This window comes from Salmo salar, chromosome ssa15, assembly GCF_905237065.1.
Source record: "Salmo salar chromosome ssa15, Ssal_v3.1, whole genome shotgun sequence".
In the NCBI taxonomy this organism is placed as follows: Eukaryota; Metazoa; Chordata; class Actinopteri; order Salmoniformes; family Salmonidae; genus Salmo; species Salmo salar.
Genome location: NC_059456.1, coordinates 31,537,264 through 31,558,851, shown reverse-complemented (window position 1 = coordinate 31,558,851; position 21,588 = coordinate 31,537,264). Strand labels below are relative to the sequence as shown.

At 41.6% G+C, this 21,588-nt stretch overlaps 2 protein-coding genes across 3 annotated transcripts in view; one reads left to right on the top strand and one right to left on the bottom strand.

Annotated features, from left to right (window-relative positions):
- Positions 1-2,667, bottom strand: part of LOC106571242 (serine/threonine-protein kinase D3) — a 76,502-nt gene extending 73,835 nt beyond the window's left edge. For both annotated transcript variants that reach the window (XM_014144035.2, XM_014144036.2), the window contains exons 1-2: positions 2,335-2,667; positions 1,031-1,880 (exon numbers count right to left, since the gene is read on the bottom strand). In XM_014144035.2, coding sequence (XP_013999510.1) covers positions 1,031-1,384 — 354 coding nt within the window. In that variant the 5' untranslated portion in view covers positions 1,385-1,880; positions 2,335-2,667. The remainder of the gene's footprint in view (positions 1-1,030; positions 1,881-2,334) is intronic.
- Positions 2,668-2,839: 172 nt separating this feature from the next.
- LOC123727306 (PH domain-containing protein DDB_G0274775) lies at positions 2,840-12,273 on the top strand. The gene is made up of 2 exons (XM_045696067.1): positions 2,840-3,106; positions 11,960-12,273. The coding sequence occupies exons 1-2, from the start codon at positions 2,939-2,941 to the stop codon at positions 12,173-12,175; spliced, it is 384 nt and encodes a 127-aa protein (XP_045552023.1). The 5' UTR covers positions 2,840-2,938; the 3' UTR covers positions 12,176-12,273.
- The last annotated feature ends 9,315 nt before the right edge of the window (positions 12,274-21,588 follow it).

The following is a 21,588-nucleotide window of genomic DNA, read 5'->3' as shown; positions in this document are numbered from 1 at the left end:
CCATACAAGAAACAACTTGTTATACATTGCTCTGTGTATTTGTCACACAAATAGAAACTGGGAGTGGTATGTGTGATAAGGCCATATACCTTACAAGAGCAAGTGAATATGTTGTTGAGTAATGTAGACTACTCTGGGAATCCTATATTATCTGTGTTTTCCAGCCTACCACAGTATTTCAATATTTTGCAAAGTAGGAGGGAGAAACCGTCACCTCTCATCTAATCAACCCCTGGGGCATCTATTGTGTGCAAAAAACAGGTGTAACATTCATAAGCAGAAACCAAAACAGAATATTACACCTGTGAAAACCACAACTATACAGTATATATCTGCCCTGTTTCAATTGTATTTCTCTCAAATGCAACCTCTTGTTGTTTTATCACACTGATGCTTACTTGACAATATAACGCCTCACCTCATGGTTCAACACTACACATCTGTACGCTCTATAAAAAAGTAATAACTACAAAAAACAGTCCAAATATGAGTTTTCTAACTCTTAGAAAGCAACAAGGTCTTTAAAAAGCGATGCCCTCTGTAACAGTCTAAAGATTGTAGCTTACAAATAAATAATGTGTATTACAATTTGCTATACAGACCACTAAAGGAGATTGTGTGTCATATTAAATTTATATATATATATATATATATATATTATTTTATTTTTTTATTTTTTGATGGTCGAATTAATAAACTAAACTAAACTAAAATCCCAATAAAATATGATGAATATAGCAAGTCACAGACAACTGTAAAATAATTTAGAGTGTATAGTTTTTGTTCAGGTTTTAATGCGACCTCATGTCTCCATGCATGCCCATCATGAGGACTATATGGCCAAGAAATGGTTTGTCTTTAGGGTTAGGTTAGGGCTAAGGTTAGGGTTAGGGTTAGGTTAGGGCTAAGGTTAGGGTTACTGCTGTAAGTACATTGTCATAATGAATCATTATAATATTTGTTGCACTGTAATTACATTGTAGTTAGTTACACAGTAATAACAGCACTGTGATGTAAATTGTTACCTTACCTTTTGGTCCACTATTGAACATACGAGCTCCTTCACCGCAGATAGCCCGGACAGATCGCTGGCATCCAGGTTCACCGTTTCCCTGGTGAGTCCGATCTGGAGAAGAAAAGACACCCCATGGAAAGAGCACCCGGAGTTGGTGGGGCTCGGGGCGCTGAGACTCCCATTTGACAGTCGACTGAAGAGTGTCGCCGGCGGGCTTGGAGACGGCGAAGGAGTCGGTGAGGTGACTGGATTCGGAGCCACAGAGAGGGGGCACAGTCTGGGTAAGGGTGGAGGGGAAGAACTGCTGCAGGCAGACATTGGCTGTCTTGTGTCTTCTTGATGAGGTAAAGAGGCAAAGTTGACCGACATTGAAGGTATTATTTCGAATAACAGCTCTCAAGTTCTATTCAACAACATCGGCTATGTTGCGTCTTGGTAATTTGTTTAGAATATCCAGTCGGTTGAATAAATGATAGATCATTCAGGGTGGGAAACGAATTCTAGCACCACTGTTTAGCTTACTTTTACAAATAAGACATCTTTGATGTATTATTGAACATCAACTCTATAAACAAATTAACAATTACTCTGAAGTGTAAATTGTGACAATTCCTCTTCACAGCTCACACGAGGCACATAACAATAAATAATGTTCAATGAAAGCATGTTGATTCTTCCTCCATTCTCAGCTCTACACCACTCCGAGGATAAAGTGCTTCTGCAAAAAGCCCCCAACCATTGGAGAATGTTCAGCCTCAGCGGAACAGAAGCCAGTTCTTATGGTGAGTAGAAGAAACAGCCACAGTGCAGTCCTTCTCAGTTGCAACTCCATGTAGTAGAACGTTTGTAATTCCCCGTAAATTATCTGGTAACAAATAAAACTATAGATGAGAGTAGGTAATGGAGAACATTTCTGAGGGGAAAAAACTATCCTGTCGGATCAATGAGTCAGATTGATTGATTAGCCAAAAGTTACTGTAAATGAATAGGCTGCAAAACAGCTTGTACTGTATACAATCATTTAATATAACCATTTAAAGGGTATCAATAATAACAACAATATAACAACAGTATTATTATCATCATCACTTGTTGTTCCTTTGCATAATGAATTTAAACTTGCCTAATACATCTGAAACCAAGACACATCTGGATATGTGCTCTCATTTGATTGGGAGAGGTAAAACATGTTCATGTAATTGCTTGTAATAGGATTAAATGTACATAGCCTATGCTTGATCTATTTCACTTATAAATGCCCACACAAAGTCCGTAGACGTGCTAATTGATAAGGAATCAAATCTTTGAAATACATTTACCTTTTCGAAAAGGACTGTTTTCACTCTCTGGAGATGAAAAATGTGTGTGTTAATTCTTATCTTCCAAGAAGTTCGAACGCTTGAACTGTGATATCACGATGGTCGGGTGTGAGTGTTTAGATTTGGCTCCAAACTCCCTATTTTGGCATGAGTGCAAAGCCTGAATATTTTGCCAACTATACTACTTTCCTTTCCAAACTTTCTTCATGTAGCCAGATAGCAACCAGTTCATCAGTATCCTATATCGCACTGTAATATGCCGCGTTCGGAACTAGTCGGAACTAGGACACTCGGAAATGGTTGAACGCGGTTGAACCTAACTGGTTGAACGCGGAACGTGTATATCGTCAAGTCGTAAATGTCCGTGTTTACTACTTTCGACTTGTGTGTAAACGCGGTATTAACCCTCCCGTCCCCACTCATTCGTAAACAACACAGCACAGGGCTTTCTGGGACTGGAAGTTCTAGTCTTTGTTCTGCGAGCCATCAGTTGATGGTGCGGCTGGACAAGAAGAACGACATTACCCAGTAGGCTTTGGGTGTGTGACGCTCTGGAATTATAGGCTAATTTCTCAGCTATTTATCCCGTTATTCTCAAAGCTCTATGATGGCTGTAGTATCTGCGACCTCTAACGGCGCAGATGAAAACCCCGGTGAGATAAAAGAGGACAAAAAAGGATGGTTATCCAAGCGCACTCATTTTACGCACCGGTGGAAACGCGCATGGTTTCAGTTGAAGGAAACTCTACTGTTGTATGGTGAAAATGAAGAGGTAAGAAGACAACAGTTAGTTTTCTAGGGAACTTGTCACGCAAGCTAGGACTAAATTATTATTTAGGAGACAGCATTTTTCCCCCTATGTTTATGACAAAGCAGCAAATAATATAGCTATGCGACCAAGCGTTACATTGTAACTTTCAGCGGTGTCAGTGCAACATGTTCCCCTACAGTGTTGTCCTGTTACCATAGCAGCGGGCCGTTTACTGACGTCTACAGTAGCAAGGTGGCAAGGTCTCACTTAACTAGGTGTTTTGAACACTGTTAAAGGAATACAAAATCAATAAAAAGTAGGCTATTGTTATTTAGACTACATGTATGCTTGAAATGTCGAGGCAGTAGGCTATATTGCATTTACGTTGGGATTTTATTACAAGGCAGCAAACTATGCCTAGGTCATAGATATGTTTCAAATTGCACCCTATTCCCTTTGTAGTGTGCTACTTTTGACCAGGACCCATAGGATGTACACTATATTTTTATTACATTTTTATTTAATCTTTATTTAGCCAGGGAATCATGCTGAGACCATGGTCTTTTTTGCAGTTGAGCCCTGCATGAACACATCAATTACACAATACATATCTATATTAACATCAATTATACGATACACATACATTACACTATACATATTTATATACACATCAATTACACTATACATAGCTACACTACCGGTCCAAAGTTTTAGAACACCTACTCATTCAAGGGTTTTTCTTTATTTTTACTATTTTCTACATTGTAGAATAATAGTGAAGACATCAAAACAATGAAATTACACACTTAGAATCATGTGGTAACCAAAAAAGTGTTAAACAAATCAAAATATATTTTATATTTGAGATTCTTCAAATAGCCACCTTTTGCCTTGATGACAGCTTTGCACATTCTTGGCATTCTCTCAACCATTTTCATGAGATAGTCTCCTGGAATGCATTTCAATTAACAGGTGTGCCTTTCTTTCCTTCTTAATGCATTTGAGCCAGTCAGTTGTGTTGTGACAAGGTATGGGGGTATTGTCACGTCTTGACCAGTAAAGAGGTTATTTGTTATTGTAGTTTGGTCAGGACGTGGCAGGGGGGGTTTGTTTAATGTGTTTCGGGGTTTGTTGGGCAATGTTCTATGTTAGTCTATTTCTATGCCTGTGTCTAGTTTATCTATTTCTATCTATTATTGGTTTGACCTTCAATTGGAGGCAGCTGTTTCTCGTTGCCTCTAATTGAAGGTCCTATTTAGTAGGGGTGTTTTTTCATGGGTTTTTGTGGGTAGTTGTTCCATGTGTAGCTGTATGTCTCACAGGACTGTTTTCTCATCGTTGTTTTGTGTTTGTTTTGATTTTTCATCTTAATAAAGAAGATGAGTATTCACATTCCCACTGCGCCTTGGTCCCATCTGTACGACGAACGTGACAGGTATACAGAAGATAGCCCTATTTGGTAAAATACCAAATCCATATTATGGCAAGAACAGCTCAAATAAGCAAAGAGAAATGACAGTCCATTATTACTTTAAGACATGAAGGCCAGTCAATACAGAACATTTCAAGAACTTTGAACTCTGATTACAACAGGTATACAACCTTACAGTGAAATGCTTACTTACGAGCCCCTAACCAACAGTGCAGTTTCAAAAAATCTGGATAATAATAAGAGATAAAAGTACCAAGTAATTAAAGAGCAGCAGTAAAAAATAACAATATATACAGGGGGGTGCCGGTACAGAGTCAATGTGCGGGGGCACCGGTTAGTTGAGGTAGTATGTACATGTAGGTAGAGTTAATTAAAGTGATTATGCATAGATGACAACAGAGAGTGGCAGTGGTGTGGGGGGGAGTGGGGCAATGCAAATAGTCTGGGTAGCCATTTGACTAGATGTTCAGGAGTCTTATGGCTTGGGGGTAGAAGCTGTTTAGAAGCCTCTTGGGCCTAGACCTGGCGCTCCGGTACCGCTTGCCGTGTGGTAGCAGAGAGAACATTCTATGACTAGGGTGGCTGGAGTCTTTGACAATTTTTAGGGCCTTCCTCTGACACCGCCTGGTATAGAGGTCCTGTATGGCAGGAAGCTTGGCCCCAGTGATGCACTGGGCTGTTCGCACTACCCTCTGTAGTGCCTTGCGGTCGGAGGCCGAGCAGTTGCCATACCAGGCAGTGATGCAACCAGTCAGGATGCTCTCGATGGTGCAGCTGTAGAACCTTTTGAGGATCTGAGGACCCATGCCAAACCTTTTCAGTCTCCTGAGGGGGAATAGGTTTTGTTGTGCCCTCTTCACGACTGTCATTGTGTACTTGGACCATGTTCGTTTGTTGGTGATGTGGACACCAAGGAACTTGAAGCTCTCAACCTGCTCCACTGCAGCCCCGTTGATGAGAATGGGGGCATGCTCGGCCCTCTTTTTCCTCTAGTCCACAATCATCTCAGGCCTTCATGGTCGAATTGCTGCAAAGAAACCACTATTAAAGGACACCAATAAGAAGAAGAGACTTGCTTCGACCAAGAAACACGAGCAATGGACATTAGACCGGTGGAAGTTTGTCCTTTTGTCTGGAGTCCAAATTTGACATTTTTGGTTCCAATCACTGTGTCTTTGTGAGACGCGGTGTGGGTGAACGGCTGATCTCTGCATGTGTATTTCCCAATGTAAAGCATGGAGGAGGAGGTGTTATGGTGATGTGGTGCTTTGCTTTATTTATGACACTGTGATTTATTTAGAATTCAAGGCACACTTAACCAGCATGGCTACCACAGCATTCTGCAGCGATACGCCATCCCATCTGGTTTGGGTTTAGTGGGACTATCATTTGTTTTTCAACAGGACAATGACCCAACACACCTCCAGGCTGTGTAAGGGCTATTTTACAAAGAAGGATAGTGATGGAGTGCTGCAACAGATGACCTGGCCTCCACACCCCCTGACCACAATCCCCCGTTTGGGATGAGTCGGACTGCAGAGTGGGAACTCCTTCAAGACACCTGGAAAAGCATTTCAGGTGAATCTGGTTGAGAGAATGCCAAGAGTGTGTAAAGCTGTCATCAAAGGCAAAGGATGGCTACTTGAAGAATCTCAAATATAAAATATATTTTGATTTGTTAAACACTTTTATGTTACTACATGATTCCATATGTGTTATTTCATAGTTCATTATTCTACAATGTAGAAAATAGTAAAAAAAAAAATGTTGACTGGTAGTGTATATACACATCAATTACACTACATATCTATATACACATCAATTACACTATACATATGTATATACACATCAAGTACACTATACATATCTATATACACATCAATTACACAATACATGAAAAACAAACAAAACATGAAAAGCAAAACACAATCATACACATTGTTCAGTAAAAAGGCCCTCTAACATCCGCCTGAATTACCCGAGAGGCACCAACTCCATCAACTTTAAGGACTTTTGGAGATCATTCAACATGAGAGGCCAAAAAAACAAAAAGCAGATGTACCTACTCAGTGGTGATTGAAGGGATCTCCAGGGTTAGTCATGAGTCCAGGTCTGGTAACATATGTCTGAAGGTTAATAATGAGGTAAGGTATGGCAGAAGTTTATGCAAGAGGGCTTTGTAGGCAAAACGAGTACAATGCATCGATCTACGAGACTTCAAGGAGGGCCATCCTACTTTCTGATACAAAATGCAATGATGTGTAGAGAACTTATCCCCCGTAATAAAGCGCAACGCACTATGATAAACTGCATCCAATACAGTGGCGGCTGCATTCATATACTGCTCAAAAAAATAAAGGGAACACTAAAATAACACATCCTAGATCTGAATGAATGAAATAATCTTATTAAATACTTTTTTCTTTACATAGTTGAATGTGCTGACAACAAAATCACACAAAAATAATCAATGGGAATCCAATTTATCAACCCATGGAGGTCTGGATTTGGAGTCACACTCAAAAGATAAGTGGAAAACCACACTACAGGCTGATCCAACTTTGATGTAATGTCCTTAAAACAAGTCAAAATGAGGCTCAGTAGTGTGTGTGGCCTCCACGTGCCTGTATGACCTCCCTACAATGCCTGGGCATGCTCCTGATGAGGTGCGGATGGTCTCCTGAGGGATCTCCTCCCAGACCTGGACTAAAGCATCCGCCAACTCCTGGACAGTCTGTGGTGCAACGTGGCGTTGGTGGATGGAGCGAGACATGATGTCCCAGATGTGCTCAATTGGATTCAGGTCTGGGGAACGGGCGGGCCAGTCCATAGCATCAATGCCTTCCTCTTGCAGGAACTGCTGACACACTCCAGCCACATGATGTCTAGCATTGTCTTGCATTAGGAGGAACCCAGGGCCAACCGCACCAGCATATGGTCTCACAAGGGGTCTGAGGATCTCATCTCGGTACCTAATGGCAGTCAGGCTACCTCTGGCGAGCACATGGAGGGCTGTGCGGCCCCCCAAAGAAATGCCATCCCACACCATGACTGACCCACCGCCAAACCGGTCATGCTGGAGGATGTTGCAGGCAGCAGAACGTTCTCCATGGCGTCTCCAGACTCTGTCACGTCTGTCACGTGCTCAGTGTGAACCTGCTTTCATCTGTGAAGAGCACAGGGTGCCAGTGGCGAATTTCCTAATCTTGGTGTTCTCTGCCAAATGCCAAACGTCCTGCATGGTGTTGGGCTGTAAGCACAACCCCCACCTGTGGACGTCGGGCCCTCATACCACCCTCATGGAGTCTGTGTCTGACCGTTTGAGCAGACACATGCACATTTGTGGCCTGCTGGAGGTCATTTTGCAGGGCTCTGGCAGTGCTCCTCCTGCTCCTCCTTGCACAAAGGTGGAGGTAGCGGTCCTGCTGCTGGGTTGTTGCCCTCCTACGGCCTCCTCCACGTCTCCTGATGTACTGGCCTGTCCCCTGGTAGCGCCTCCATGCTCTGGACACTACGCTGACAGACACAGCAAACCATCTTGCCACAGCTCGCATTGATGTGCCATCCTGGATGAGCTGCACTACTTGAGCCACTTGTGTGGGTTGTAGACTCCGTCTCATGCTACCACTAGAAGCACCGCCAGCATTCAAAAGTGACCAAAACATCAGCCAGGAAGCATAGGAACTGAGAAGTGGTCTGTGGTCCCCACCTGCAGAACCCCTCCTTAATTGGGGGTGTCTTGCTAATTGCCTATAATTTCCACCTGTTGTCTATTCCATTTGCACAACAGTATGTTACATTTATTGTCAATCAGTGTTGCTTCCTAAGTGGACAGTTTGATTTCACAGAAGTGTGATTGACTTGGAGTTACATTGTGTTGTTTAAGTGTTCCCTTTATTTTTTTGAGAAGTGTATAAACAATATTGCCATAGTCATTAACCAGAATGAATTTTCACCTTTATTTAACCTGTTGGGGGTAGGGGGCAGTATTGACACGGCCGGATAAAAAACGTACCCGATTTAATCTGGTTACTACTCCTGCCCAGTAACTAGAATATGCATATAATTATTGGCTTTGGATAGAAAACACCCTAAAGTTTCTAAAACTGTTTGAATGGTGTCTGTGAGTATAACATAACTCATATGGCAGGCAAAAACCTGAGAAGATTCCTTACAGGAAGTGGCCTGTCTGACAAGTTGTTGTTCATCTTGGCTCTTTTTATTGAAGACTGAGGATCTTAGCTGTAACGTGACACTTCCTACGGCTCCCATAGGCTCTCAGAGCCCGGGAAAAAGCTGAATGATATCGAGGCAGCCCCAGGCTGAAACACATTTACGCTTTTGGCAAGTGGCCGATCAGAGGACAATGGGCTTAGGCGCGTGCCCGAGTCGACCCCATGCTTTATTTTCTTTCGTCTGTTTACCTAAATGCAGATTCCCGGTCGGAATAATATCGCTTTTTTTACGATAAAAATGGCATAAAAATGGATTTTAAACAGCGGTTGACATGCTTCGAAGTACGGTAATGGAATATTTCGAATTTTTTGGTTACGAAATGCGCCATGCTCGTCACCCTTCTTTACCCTTTCGGATAGTGTCTTGAACGCACGAACAAAACGCCGCTGTTTGGATATAACAATGGATTATTTGGGACCAAACCAACATCTGTTATTGAAGTAGAAGTCCTGGGAGTGCATTCTGACGAAGAACACCAAAGGTAATAACCTTTTTCTTATAGTAAATCTGACTTTGGTGAGTGCTAAACTTGCTGGGTGTCTAAATAGCTAGCCCTGTGATGCCGGACTATCTACTCAGAATATTGCAAAATGTGCTTTCACCGAAAAGCTATTTTAAAATCGGACAATACGAGTGCATAGAGGAGTTCTGTATCTATAATTCTTAAAATAATTGTTATGCTTTTTGTGAACGTTTATCGTGAGTAATTTAGTAAATTCACCGGAAGTATGCTAGTTCTGAACGTCACATGCTAATGTAAAAAGATGGTTTTTGATATAAATATGAACTTGATTGAACAAAACATGCATGTATTGTATAACATAATGTCCTAGGTGTGTCATCTGATGAAGATCATCAAAGGTTAGTGCTGCATTTAGCTGTCTTCTGGGTTTTTGTGACATTATATGCTAGCTTGAAAAATGGGTGTCTGATTATTTCTGGCTGGGTACTCTGCTGACATAATCTAATGTTTTGCTTTCGTTGTAAAGCCTTTTTGAAATCGGACAGTGTGGTTAGATTAACGAGAGTCTTGTCTTTAAAATGGTGTAAAATAGTCATATGTTTGAGAAATTGAAGTAATAGCATTTCTAAGGTATTTGAATAACGCGCCACAGGATTCCACTGGCTGTTACGTAGGTGGGACGATTTCGTCCCACCGGCCCTAGAGAAGTTAACTAGGCAAGTCAGTTAAAACCTGTTGGGGCCACCCCTTCCCATTCGGATCCCGGTAACGGGATTGCTTGACAAGATACATGGCGCGAAATTCAAAACAGCAAAAATCTAATAATTTTTAATTTCTCAAACAATCAACTATTTCACACCCTTTGAAAGATAAACATCTCCTTAATCTAACCACGTTGTCCGATTTCAAAAAGGCTTTACGGCAAAAGCATAAAGTTAGATTATGTTAGGACAGTACATTGACAAAACATTACACACAGCTATTTTCAATGCAAAGACAGGCGTCACCAAAAGCAGAAAACCAGCTAAAATTATGCACTAACCTTTGACAATCTTCATCAGATGACACTCCTAGGACATTATGTTAGACAATACATGCATTTTTTGTTCTATGAAGTTCATATTTATATCCAAAAACAGCATTTTACAATGTCGGTGATGTTCAGAAAATATTTAGCCTCCAAAACTGCCGGTGAATCAGCGCTACAATTTACAAAATTACATTGCTAAAATATAATATTGTCATTCAAAGAATTATAGATTAACATCTCGTGAATGCAACCGCATTGCCAGATTTCAAAATAACTTTACTGGGAAATCACACTTTGCAATAAACGAGGTACTATGCTCAGAAAAATAGGCTAGGCGATACAGGTTACCGCCATCTTGGAACCATCTAAAATCAAATATACTATTGTAAATATTCACTTACCTTTGATTACCTTCATCAGAAGGCACTTCCAGGAATCCCAGGTCCACAACAAATGTAGTTTTGTTAGAAAAAGTTCATAATTTATGTCCATATAGCTCCTTCTTGTTAGCGCGTTCTGAAGGCTACTCAAAATGTACGAAGCGCGTGGGACTTGTCGTCACGAAAGTGCAAAAAAATATTATTTACGTTCGTTCAAACATGTCAAACGTTGTATAGCATAAATCTTTAGGGCCTTTTTCAATCAGAACTTCAATAATATTCAAGGCGGACGATTGCATTGTCTTACAAAACGTTTCGGAACGAGAGAGTACCCACGGGCACGCGTGTCATAGTAGAAATGGACTTCCCCCGTGACAAACTTTCCAGGCCTCTCGTTCGGTCAGTTTTTACCGGAGAAGACTCAAACCACTTTGTAAAGACTGTTGACATCTAGTGGAAGCCGTAGGAAGTGCTACATGAATCCTAATTTACAGTGTGTTTCATAGGCAAAGGCTTGAAAGTGATTCCACACATCAGATTTCCACTTCCTGTTAGGATTTCTCTCAGGGTTTTGACTGCCATATGAGTTCTGTTATACTCACAGACACCATTCAAACGGTTTTAGAAACTTCAGAGTGTTTTCTATCCAAATCTACTAATAATATGCATATCCTAGCTTCTGAGTTTGAGTAGGAGGCAGTTTAATATGGGCACATATTTTTTCCGAAATTGTCAATACTGCCCCCTAGCCCCAACAGGATAAAATTATGAACAAATTCTTATTTTCAATGACAGCCTAGGAACAGTGGGTTAACTGCCTTGTTCAGGGGCAGAACGACAGATTTGTACCTTGTCAGCTCAGGGATTTGATCTTGCAACCTTTGGGTTACTAGTCCAACGCTCTAACCGCTAGGCTACGCTGTGCTGACTGAATGAGTTGTTTTCTGTCATTTAACTAAAGACAGGACCTGTTCCTATAGAAGAAGACTATGTTTATTCTTAATTTGTTAACTAACTCATCAACATGCTTTTGGAAAGATAGCTTTTCGACAATCCAGATGCCCAGATATTTATAAGCGGTGACACGGTCAATGAGGTCACCATCCAAAGTTTCCATGCATAAATCATCAGATACATTTTTACGTGATTTGGAAAATAACATATACTTAGTTTTACTTCCATGAAGTACCAATTTCAGTTCAACAAAGGCTTTCTGCAGTCAGTATAGGGAATATGGTGCCGATAGGGACGCACAATATATAGGGAATAGGGTGCCAATTGGGAAGCACAGCATATCTGCCATCTAAAACAACATCACTTCTCCTTCATCCAGAAGCTTCTGAAGCCCATCAACCTGGTTGGGGCAGTGGTAGAGGTTGTTGAAGGAGGCGACGGATCATTCGAATGGACTATTACTCCTAAAGACAGGAAGCGGACCTTCTTCCTCCGGGCTGGCACCATAGCAGAACAGCAGGGATGGATGGAGGCTATATGTGAAGCACAGCTGAGCTCCAGGGACCATGCTACTAATGCATGTGTGGTGCAATAGATGATCACTTATTTGATTTTACATACCCTGAACAAAAATATAAAAGCAACATGTAAAGTGTTTCATGAGCTGAAATAAAAGATCCCAGAAATGTTCCATATGCACAAAAAGCTTATTTCTCTATATTGTTGTGCACAAATTTGTTTACATCCCTGTTAGTGAGCATTTCTCCTTTGCCAAGATAATCCATCCACCTGACAGGTGTGGCATATCAAGAAGGTGATTAAACAGCATGATCATTACACAGGTGCACCTTGTGCTGGGGGATAAAAGGCCACTCTAAAATGTGCAGTTTTGTCACACAACACAATGCCACAGATGTCTCAAGTATTGAGGGAGCATGCAATTGGCATGCTGGCTGCAAGAATGTCCACCAGAGCTGTTGCCAGCGAATTTCATGTTCATTTCTCAACTGTAAGCTGCCACCAACGTAGTTTTAGAGTATTTGGCAGTACGTCCAACAGGCCTCACAACTGAAGACCACGTGTAACCATGTCAGCCCAGGACCTCCACATCCAGCTTCTTCACCTGCGGGATCTTCTGAGACCAGCCACCCGGACAGCTGATGAAACTGTGGGTTTGGACAACCAAAGAATTTCTGCACAAACTGTCAGAAACCGTCTCAGGGAAGCTCATCTGCATGGTCATCATCCTCACTAGGGTCTTGACCTGACTGCAGTTTGGCATCATAACCGACTTCAGTGGGCAAATGCTCACCTTCAATGGCAACTGGCCTGCTGGAGAAGTGTGTTCTTAACGGATGAATACTGGTTTCAACTGTACCGGGCAGATGTCAGACAACGGGTATGCCGTCGTGTGGGCGAGCGGTTTGCTGATGTCAGCATTGTGAACAGAGTGCCCCATGGTGGTGGTGGGGTTATGATATGGGCAGACATAAGCTGCTGACAATGAACACAATTGTATATTATCGATGGCAATTTCAATGCACAGAGATACCATGACGAAAGCCAGAGGCCCATTGTCGTGCCATTCATCCGCCGCCATCACCTCATGTTTCAGCATGATAATGCACGGCCCCATGTCACAAGGATCTGTACACAGTTCCTGAATGCTGAAAATGTCCTGGCCTGCATATTTACCAGACATGTCACCCATTGAGCATGTTTGGGATGCTCTGCATCGACATGTTCGACAGTGTGTTCCAGTTCCCGCTAATATCCAGAAACTTTGCACAGCCATTGAAGAGGAGTGGGACAACATTCCACAGGCCACAATCAACAGCCTGATCAACTCTATGCCATGGAGATGTATCGCACTGCATAAGGCAAATAGATGTGAAATCCATAGATTAGGGCTTAATTCAGTTATTTAAATTGACTGATTGCCTTATAAGAACTGTGACTCAGTAAAATCGTAGAAATTGTTGCATGTTGTGTTTATACACTACATGAACAATATAATGTGTATACCTGCTCGTCGAACATCTTATTCCAAAATCATGGGCATTAATATGGAGTTGCTACCCCCTTTGCTGCTATAACAGCCTCCACTGTTCTGGGAAGGCTTTCCACTAGATGTTGGAACATTGCTGCAGGGACTTGCTTCCATTCTGCCACAAGAGCATTAGTGAGGTCGGGCACTGATGTTGGGCGATTAGGCCTGGCTCGCAGTCGGCATTCCAATTCATCCCAAAGGTATTCAATGGGGTTAAGGTCAGGGCTCTGTGCAGGACAGTCAAGTTCATCCACACTGATCTTGACAAACTGTTTCTTTGTGGACCTCGCTTGGTGCACAAGGGCATTGTCATGCTGAAACAGGAAAGGGCCTTCCCCAAACTGTTGCCACAAAGTTTGAAGCACAGAATCATCTACAATGTAATTGTATGCTGTAGCATTAAGATTTCCCTTCACTGGAACTAAGTGGCCTAGACCGAAACATGAAAAACAGCCTCAGACCATTATTCCTCCTCCACCAAACTTTACAGTTGTCACTATGCATTGGGGCAGGTAGCGTTCTCCTTGCATCCACCAAACCCTGATTCGTCTGTTGGACTGCCAGATGGTGAAGTGCGATTGCTCGGCCATGGAAACCCATTTCATGAAGCTCCCAACCAACAGTTTTTGTGCTGACGTTGCTTCCAGAGGCAGTTTGGATCTCGGTAGTGAGCATTGCAACCGAAGACAGACGTTTCTTTAAGCGCTACACGCTTCAGCACTTGCCAGTCCCGTTCTGTGAGCTTGTGTGGCCTATCACTTCGCAGCTGAGCCGTTGTTGCTCCTAGACGGCAGCTCTAGCAAGGCAGAAATTTGACAAACTGACTTTTGGAAAGGTGGCATCCTATGATGGTGCCACGTTGAAAGTCACTGAGCTCTTCAGTAAGGCCACAATGTTTGTCTATGGAGATTGCATGGCTGTGTGCTCGATTTTATACACCGGTCAGCAACGGGTGTGGCTGAAATAGCCGAATCCACTAATTTGAAGGGGTGTCCGCATACTTTTGTATATATAGTGTATTTTTGTTCAGTATAGATTGTTTTATACTTTTTTACTCATGTAGGCCTACTGGACTGTGGCTAGGTGGGATTTTTATGTGTTAATGTTTTGGCAATAGGAGGCATGGCATTAATATGCTTTTTTTTGTTACTTTATAGGTCATGCCCTTAGTCTTGCATATAATCAGTGCTGCTAAAATAACCTGAATAGTGTTTTTCACTATTTCACTTTTCACAATCGTATTTTCTTTCAGTTTAATGCTATTCTTTAGAGATCAATACTCTTCTACTAGACATTGGTAGGAAATGGACTTTTGCAGGACCTGTGCTTTTCATGCTACAAAAAAAAACAGTAGCCTATGTAATTATTTGTGCTTCGACTCTCCAGTAGAACCGTTTCCTGTGCTACATGTATAATACATCATCGTTCCGACCTCCACCTCCTCTATCTTCATCTACATACAGCAGAGCCACTGGACCTGGCCACAATGTATTGTAAATATTGGCAGTTAGTTGCCATGGTATAATTCTCTTTTACAGTAATCCTGATCCTAAAGGATCGGCCTAATAGGTGAGTGTGAGTGTGCGTGTTCGCGTGCATGAGTTTTATGGAGTAGAAATGGAAAGACCTTTTAACAGGAAACACAGTAGTTAGAGGTTAAAGATTAAATGAAGGAAAGAGACGACTGACAAGTAGGTGGTACAACATAATGAAACTGGATCTGACAGCATGTAGAATGAAAAATACAGATTGGCGCCAAACCTCAGGTTAATTTGGAAAATGAAGGAAAGTCATATCTACATGGATGTTCCTCTTATAGTCCAGTTGTCCTCCACCTTGGTGCCAGAACCAGACCACCCTCTGAGAGGCATTTTTTGCATCCCCAAATGGCACCCTATTCCCTGTATAGTGGTCAAAAGTAGTGCACTATATAGAGAATAGGGTGCCATTTGGGACGTAACATTGATTACCCAGGTTATGCACACTCATCCAAACATGCTGACAGAGAGGGAGAGGGAGAAATAGTGTTTTAGACCTAAATTCCATCGTCAGCAGAAAAATAAGTTGACTGTCAAGACTAATTAATGTTATGTTTAACAGCAAGTCTTGATATGCCAACGTTTTCTAGTATGAGTCATTCACACATTTCTAAAGCAAAACACAGAGCTCTGTGTCAGACATCCAGTTCAACAAAGTATTTTGAAACTTTGGCTCCAGGCTCAGTGTGAGAGGCTGCTTATCAAATGGCACCCTATTCCCTATATAGTGCACTACTTTTGACCAGGGCCTATAAGGATCTGCACTTTGCCGGGGAATAGGGTGCCATTTGGGATGCATCCAGTGTCTCAGCCAGGTTATGTACAGTAACAAGCTTTAAAGCCAGACTCCCAAACAAAATAGAACTTTTTTCTGGTTTTACGTATCTCAAAATGTTTAGATGAAAGAGGAATTTGCCATTTGGATCACTTCAAAATTATTCAAATGAAGGTTTTACAAGTTATAAGTACAGTCTTTATGTAGTGTTGTGGTATCTTGTCGTGATGTGTGTTTTGACCTATATTTTTATTTGTAATCCCAGCCCCCGTCCCCGTAGGAGGCATTTTACATTTTGGTAGGCTGTCATTGTAAATAAGAATTTGTTCTTAACTGACTTGTCTAGTTAAATAAAGGTTAAATAAAGGTTAAATTAAAGAAAAATAAAAGCAGCTTTGTTTAGAAATTGCAGGTGGGATTTCTCAAGGTAATTACGCTTATTGATCATTTATCTCATGCACATTCTATCTGTCCCTCTGATCGTTCCAAGAGTACAGCAACACATCAACAGTACTTATACTACATGACCAAAAGTATGTGGACACCTGCTTGTCGAACGTCTTATTCCAAAATCATGGGAATTAATATGGATTTGCTCCCCCCTTTGCTGCAATAACAGCCTCCACTCTTCTGGGAGGTAAAGCTCCACCTTATCTCAGCTCACTGGTCACCATAGCAACACCCATCCGTAGCACTCACTCCAGCAGGTATATTCACTGGTCATCCCCAAAGCCAACACCTTCTTTGGCCGCCTTTCCTTCCAGTTCTCTGCTGCCAATGACTGGAACGAATTGCAAAAATCACTAAGTTGGAGACTTATATCTCCCTCACTAACTGTAAGCATCAGCTGTCAGAGCAGCTTACCGATTGCTGCAGCTGTACACAGCCCATCTGTAAATAGCCCATCCAACCAAATACCTACCTCATCCCTATATTTGTTTTTCTGCTCTTTTGCACACCGGTATTTCTTCCTGCACATCTGCACATATATCACTCCAGTGTAAATTGCTAAATTGTAATTACTTCGCCACTATTGGCCTATTTATTGCCTTACCTCCTTACTTTATTTGCACACACTGTATGCAGATTTTTCTATTGTGTTATTGACTGTACGATTGTTTATCCCATGTGTAAGTCTGTGTTGTTTTTGTCGCACTGCTTTGCTTTATCTTGGCCAGGTCGCAGTTGTAAATGAGAACTTGTTCTCAACTGGCCTACCTGGTTAAATAAAGGTGAAATAAATAAAAATAAAAAGGCTTTCCACTAGATGTTGGAACATTGCTGCAGGGACTTGCTTCCATTCAGCCACAAGAGCATTAGTGAGGTCGGACACTGATGTTGGGCGATTAGGCCTGGCTTGCAGTCGGCGTTCCAATTCATCCCAAAGGTGTTCAGTTGGGTTGAGGTCAGGGCTCTGTGCAAGCCAGTCAAGTTCTTCCACACCGATCTTGACAAACCATTTCTGTATGGACCTCACTTTTATGCACAGGGGCATTGTAATGATAAAATAGGAAAGAGCCTTCCCCAAACTGTTGCCACAAAGTTGGAAGCACAGAATTGTGTAGAATGTCATTGTATACTGTAGTGCTAAAATATCCCTTCATTGGAACTAAGGGGCCTAGCCCGAACCACGAAAAACAACCCCAGACCATTATTCATCCTCCACCAAACTTTACAGTTGGCACTATGCATTGGGGCAGGTAGCGTTCTCCTGGCATCCGCCAAACCCTGATTTGTCTGTCTGACTGCCAGATGGTGAAGCATGATTCATCACTCCAGAGAACGCATTTCCACTGCTCCAGAGTCCAATGGCGGCAAGCTTTACACCACTCCAGCCGACGCTTGGCATTGTGCATGGTGATCTTAGGTTTGTGTGCTTGGCATTTCGCATTGTGATCTTAGGTTTGTGTGCAGCTACTCGGCCATAGAAACACATTTCATGAAGCTCCCGACCAACAGTTTTTGTGCTGATGATGCTTCCAGACGCAGTTTGGAACTTGGTAGTGAGTGTTGCAACCGCGGACAGACGTGTTACGCGCTTCAGTACTCAGCAGTCCCATTCTGTGTGCTTGTGTGGCTGAGCCTTTGTTGCTCTTAGACATTTCCACTTCACAATAACAGCACTTATAGTTGACCAGGTAAGCTCTAGCAGGGCAGAAATTTGACAAAGTAACTAGTTGGAAAGGTGTCATCCTATGATGGTGCCATGTTGAAAGTATGATGGTGCCATGTTGATGGTGCCATGCTGTGTGCTCGATTTTATACACATATCAGCGGGTGTCTGAAATAGCCAAATCCACTCATTTGAATGGGTGTCCACATACTTCTGGACATGTAGTGTATCTAGCTATATCCCTCTCAATACAAACGAGACACATAAATGAGAGTTGAGTGATACAGAATAAATGTGTAATTTAGCTAACAAATGCATGTCGTATTGGCTCCTGGCTGTCAGTCCATCTGATTTGAAAACACTGCTGGGTCTGTCATTACAGAGTTGCTTTGATGTTGCTAGAGTGAGCTATGAATGAAAACTGGAATTGTGGGTGATTTTCATTCAGCAAACGATTGAGAATATTTTCCTAATGCAGTACTTGCTAGTTTGACCATATTTCTTAATTCTCAGCACCACCAGTGCCAGCAACATGCTAACTATGGATAATAATCACAAAAGCCAGCTCTGTCTACTGGTGAGTGAAGCAAGCTAGCTAGCAAACTTTGCTGGAATTTCTAGCTGGCTAATTGTTTTCCTCTTGGATGTGGAGTTTACTATTGCAACCTTTTGATGGCGAATTTATTCAACCCTATAGTTGCTAAGGGTCTACTTTTCCTGGAATGTTTGCACAGCAAGAGATCAAACGGATAACGGCTCTACCGTTGCACCGCTTTAGACGGCCTATAATGTTGAACTTTGTAAATGATATGTAAGTGAGAATTCCATTTTACTGCATTCATAGCTGACTCTACTTGTACATTTTTATACAGTAAAGTAACCTACAGTACATGCTAGTTGTAGGCTACAATCAAATGAGAACACCAGCTGTCAGATGCTGACTGATGCTGGCTGCCTGGTCTCAGAGCATTTCATATTATTCTGAATGTAAATCCGAGACACTTAATTTAGTATAATATGTTACGTTTTGTATGGTATGTATTAATTTGTGGATGTCATCATCCATTTCGTATGATATGTTACAAATTACAATTCGTATGATATGTTACGAATTAGCAAAATGTACAATATGTTAATGAATTTGCAAAATGTATGATATGTTCCGAATTCTAATTTGTTGTGGCTAACATTAGCTAGGCTAGGTGTTAAGGTTAAGTTTAGGAGTTAGGTTAAATGGTTAATGTTAGGGTTAGAGTTAGGGGAAGGCTTAGCTAACATGGTAAGTAGTTGCAAAGTAGCTAAAAAGTAGTACGTAGTTGAAAAGTTGCTAATTAGCTGAAGTTGTCCCTGATGAGATTTGAACACACAACCTTTGGGTTGCTATACATTTGCATTATTCACCCACCCACCCATCCATCCATCCATCCATCCACACCAACCAACCGCTCTCTTTTCATTTTTGCCCTAAGTAACCTTCTGTATTATGTAAACGTAACATAGCATACTAATTTGAGTGTGTCGGATTTACATTTACTATGTTACGTCTAGTCTATGAGACCAGGCTGGATCGAAGGGTGGCTGGCTAGAGAACTCTCAGATAGAGCATGTTGTGATGTCTTGCCTGTTGTTTTTTTTAAACATTATGTCTTGCCTGGGTTTGTTTTGTCCCCCGACAGTTTGATATTTCGCAATCACAAACGATGACCAATGCTCAAGGCAGAACAAGAATGCATCAGTCACACAGGAAGTCTCATCTGAACACAGGACGTCTAGAGATACACTACAAGCGAAAAGCGTACTGCACTGAAAGAAACAGGTGTTACAAAGGCACTGATGGAGATTGTACTGTATATTGGCACGCCAAGTCAAGGACCAAAAAGATAACATTTTGTGATATTCTCAGTTCAATATCACACATATACAGTACAAAATGTCATATTATTGTTTATGCAATAAATTGTACACGCACGTGTGCATGCAAGCACACACACACACATTCTTGTTAAAGAGAATGTCTATTTTTCCTCTCTGTGTAGCTCTCATAAAGGACATGGTTTTCCACTCCTAACAAAACCAACTGAAGGACAAACTGCTGCATTGATCAACCTGAGCGCCGTGCCCTTGTAACACCGATACATTTTCCTGGCCCACAGTGAATTTCCTCCAAACAAATCATTATTTTGTTCTATTAGTCTTGGCCTGTGGAAAACTACAGAATAGCAAAACCTTGGAACACAAGAGTGTCAAGCATAGAAAGGAAAATATTGTTCAGAACAAGTTTATATTTCGGCAGAGGAGGGCTTACTTGTCAATGTCTGAACAAGTTCTACATTGCATTCATTAATGAATACCCAAGTAATCCTGCATATACAGTACAAGTCTGTATTGCGAGCCTAATGTTATAGTCATGGATTAGTCTGTGCATAGCGATCCTATTATATTGTATTCTGTATGTATGCAACTATATTACTCTGAGCCTCAATGAACAAGCTCACCGACAGATTCACGTAAAGAAAGTGCTTCTTCCAAATAGCCAATCTGAGCAAGTTAGCTATGGAGATAATGTAAATACCAACTTATTTTTTCAGTTGGTACATGTATATTGGGGGAGTTAGTATTGACTTCCCTGTCAAGTGTTCTCCAACTGCTAAAGTCAAGTACAGATGTGTAACGAGTGCGCTGAGAGTCGGGAAGCAAGTTCAGGGAGTGTTTTAATAAATAAAAGAAACAATAAACACGAAACTTGAAGCACAAACAAGCACCGACATGAAAACAGAGTCAATAACACCTGAGGAAAGAACCAAGGGGAGTGACAGATATAGGGAAGATAAGCAAGTAGGTGATGGAGTGTCATGAGGCGCAGGTGCGCGAGACGATGGTGACAGGTGTGCGGGATAATCAGCAGCCTGATGACCTAGAGGCCGGAGAGGAAGTATACATGACAGCCTTTGGGTTGCTAGATGTTCGCATTGTGACACCTGATGAAGGAGAACCTTCCTGCAATGCAGTACATTTAAAACGTGTAGTGTATTTGAGGTTTAAAAAGGCTTCAGCAGTTTGTTTATGCAATAAATTGTACAATTGCACACACACTCTTGTTACAGACAATGTCTATTTTTCCTCTCTGTGTAGCTCTCATAAAGGACATGGTTTTCCACTCCTAACAACAAAACCAACTGAAGGACAAACTGCTGCATTGATCAACCTGAGCTCCGTGCCCTTGTAACACCGGCTCAAATTAAAATCCTACAGCTGTTACTACCCAATGGGCACAGACATAAATTCCAACACACAATGACAGTTTATTGTGAAATAGACACACATTTTTGACAGTCCTCCGAAAAAGTCCACCTTTTCATGTATATTACGATTTCTTACACGATTTTCATCATTACGCATTTTGTGTGTATTATGATTTTATTTCTACATAACTCATTTTGGTACATTACACGAATTCCAATTTGTTGCGGCTAACGTTAGCAAGGCTAGCTAGGTTACTAACGTTAGCTAGGCTAGGGGTTAAGGTTGGGGT

Bases quoted from the DNA above. Each gene is read 5' to 3' on its own strand.
- LOC123727306 (XM_045696067.1), top strand. From the start codon at position 2,939: ATGATGGCTGTAGTATCTGCGACCTCTAACGGCGCAGATGAAAACCCC. The intron at 3,107-11,959 runs GTAAGAAGACAA...TCCTTCATCCAG, and splicing joins TGTATGGTGAAAATGAAGAG to AAGCTTCTGAAGCCCATCAA.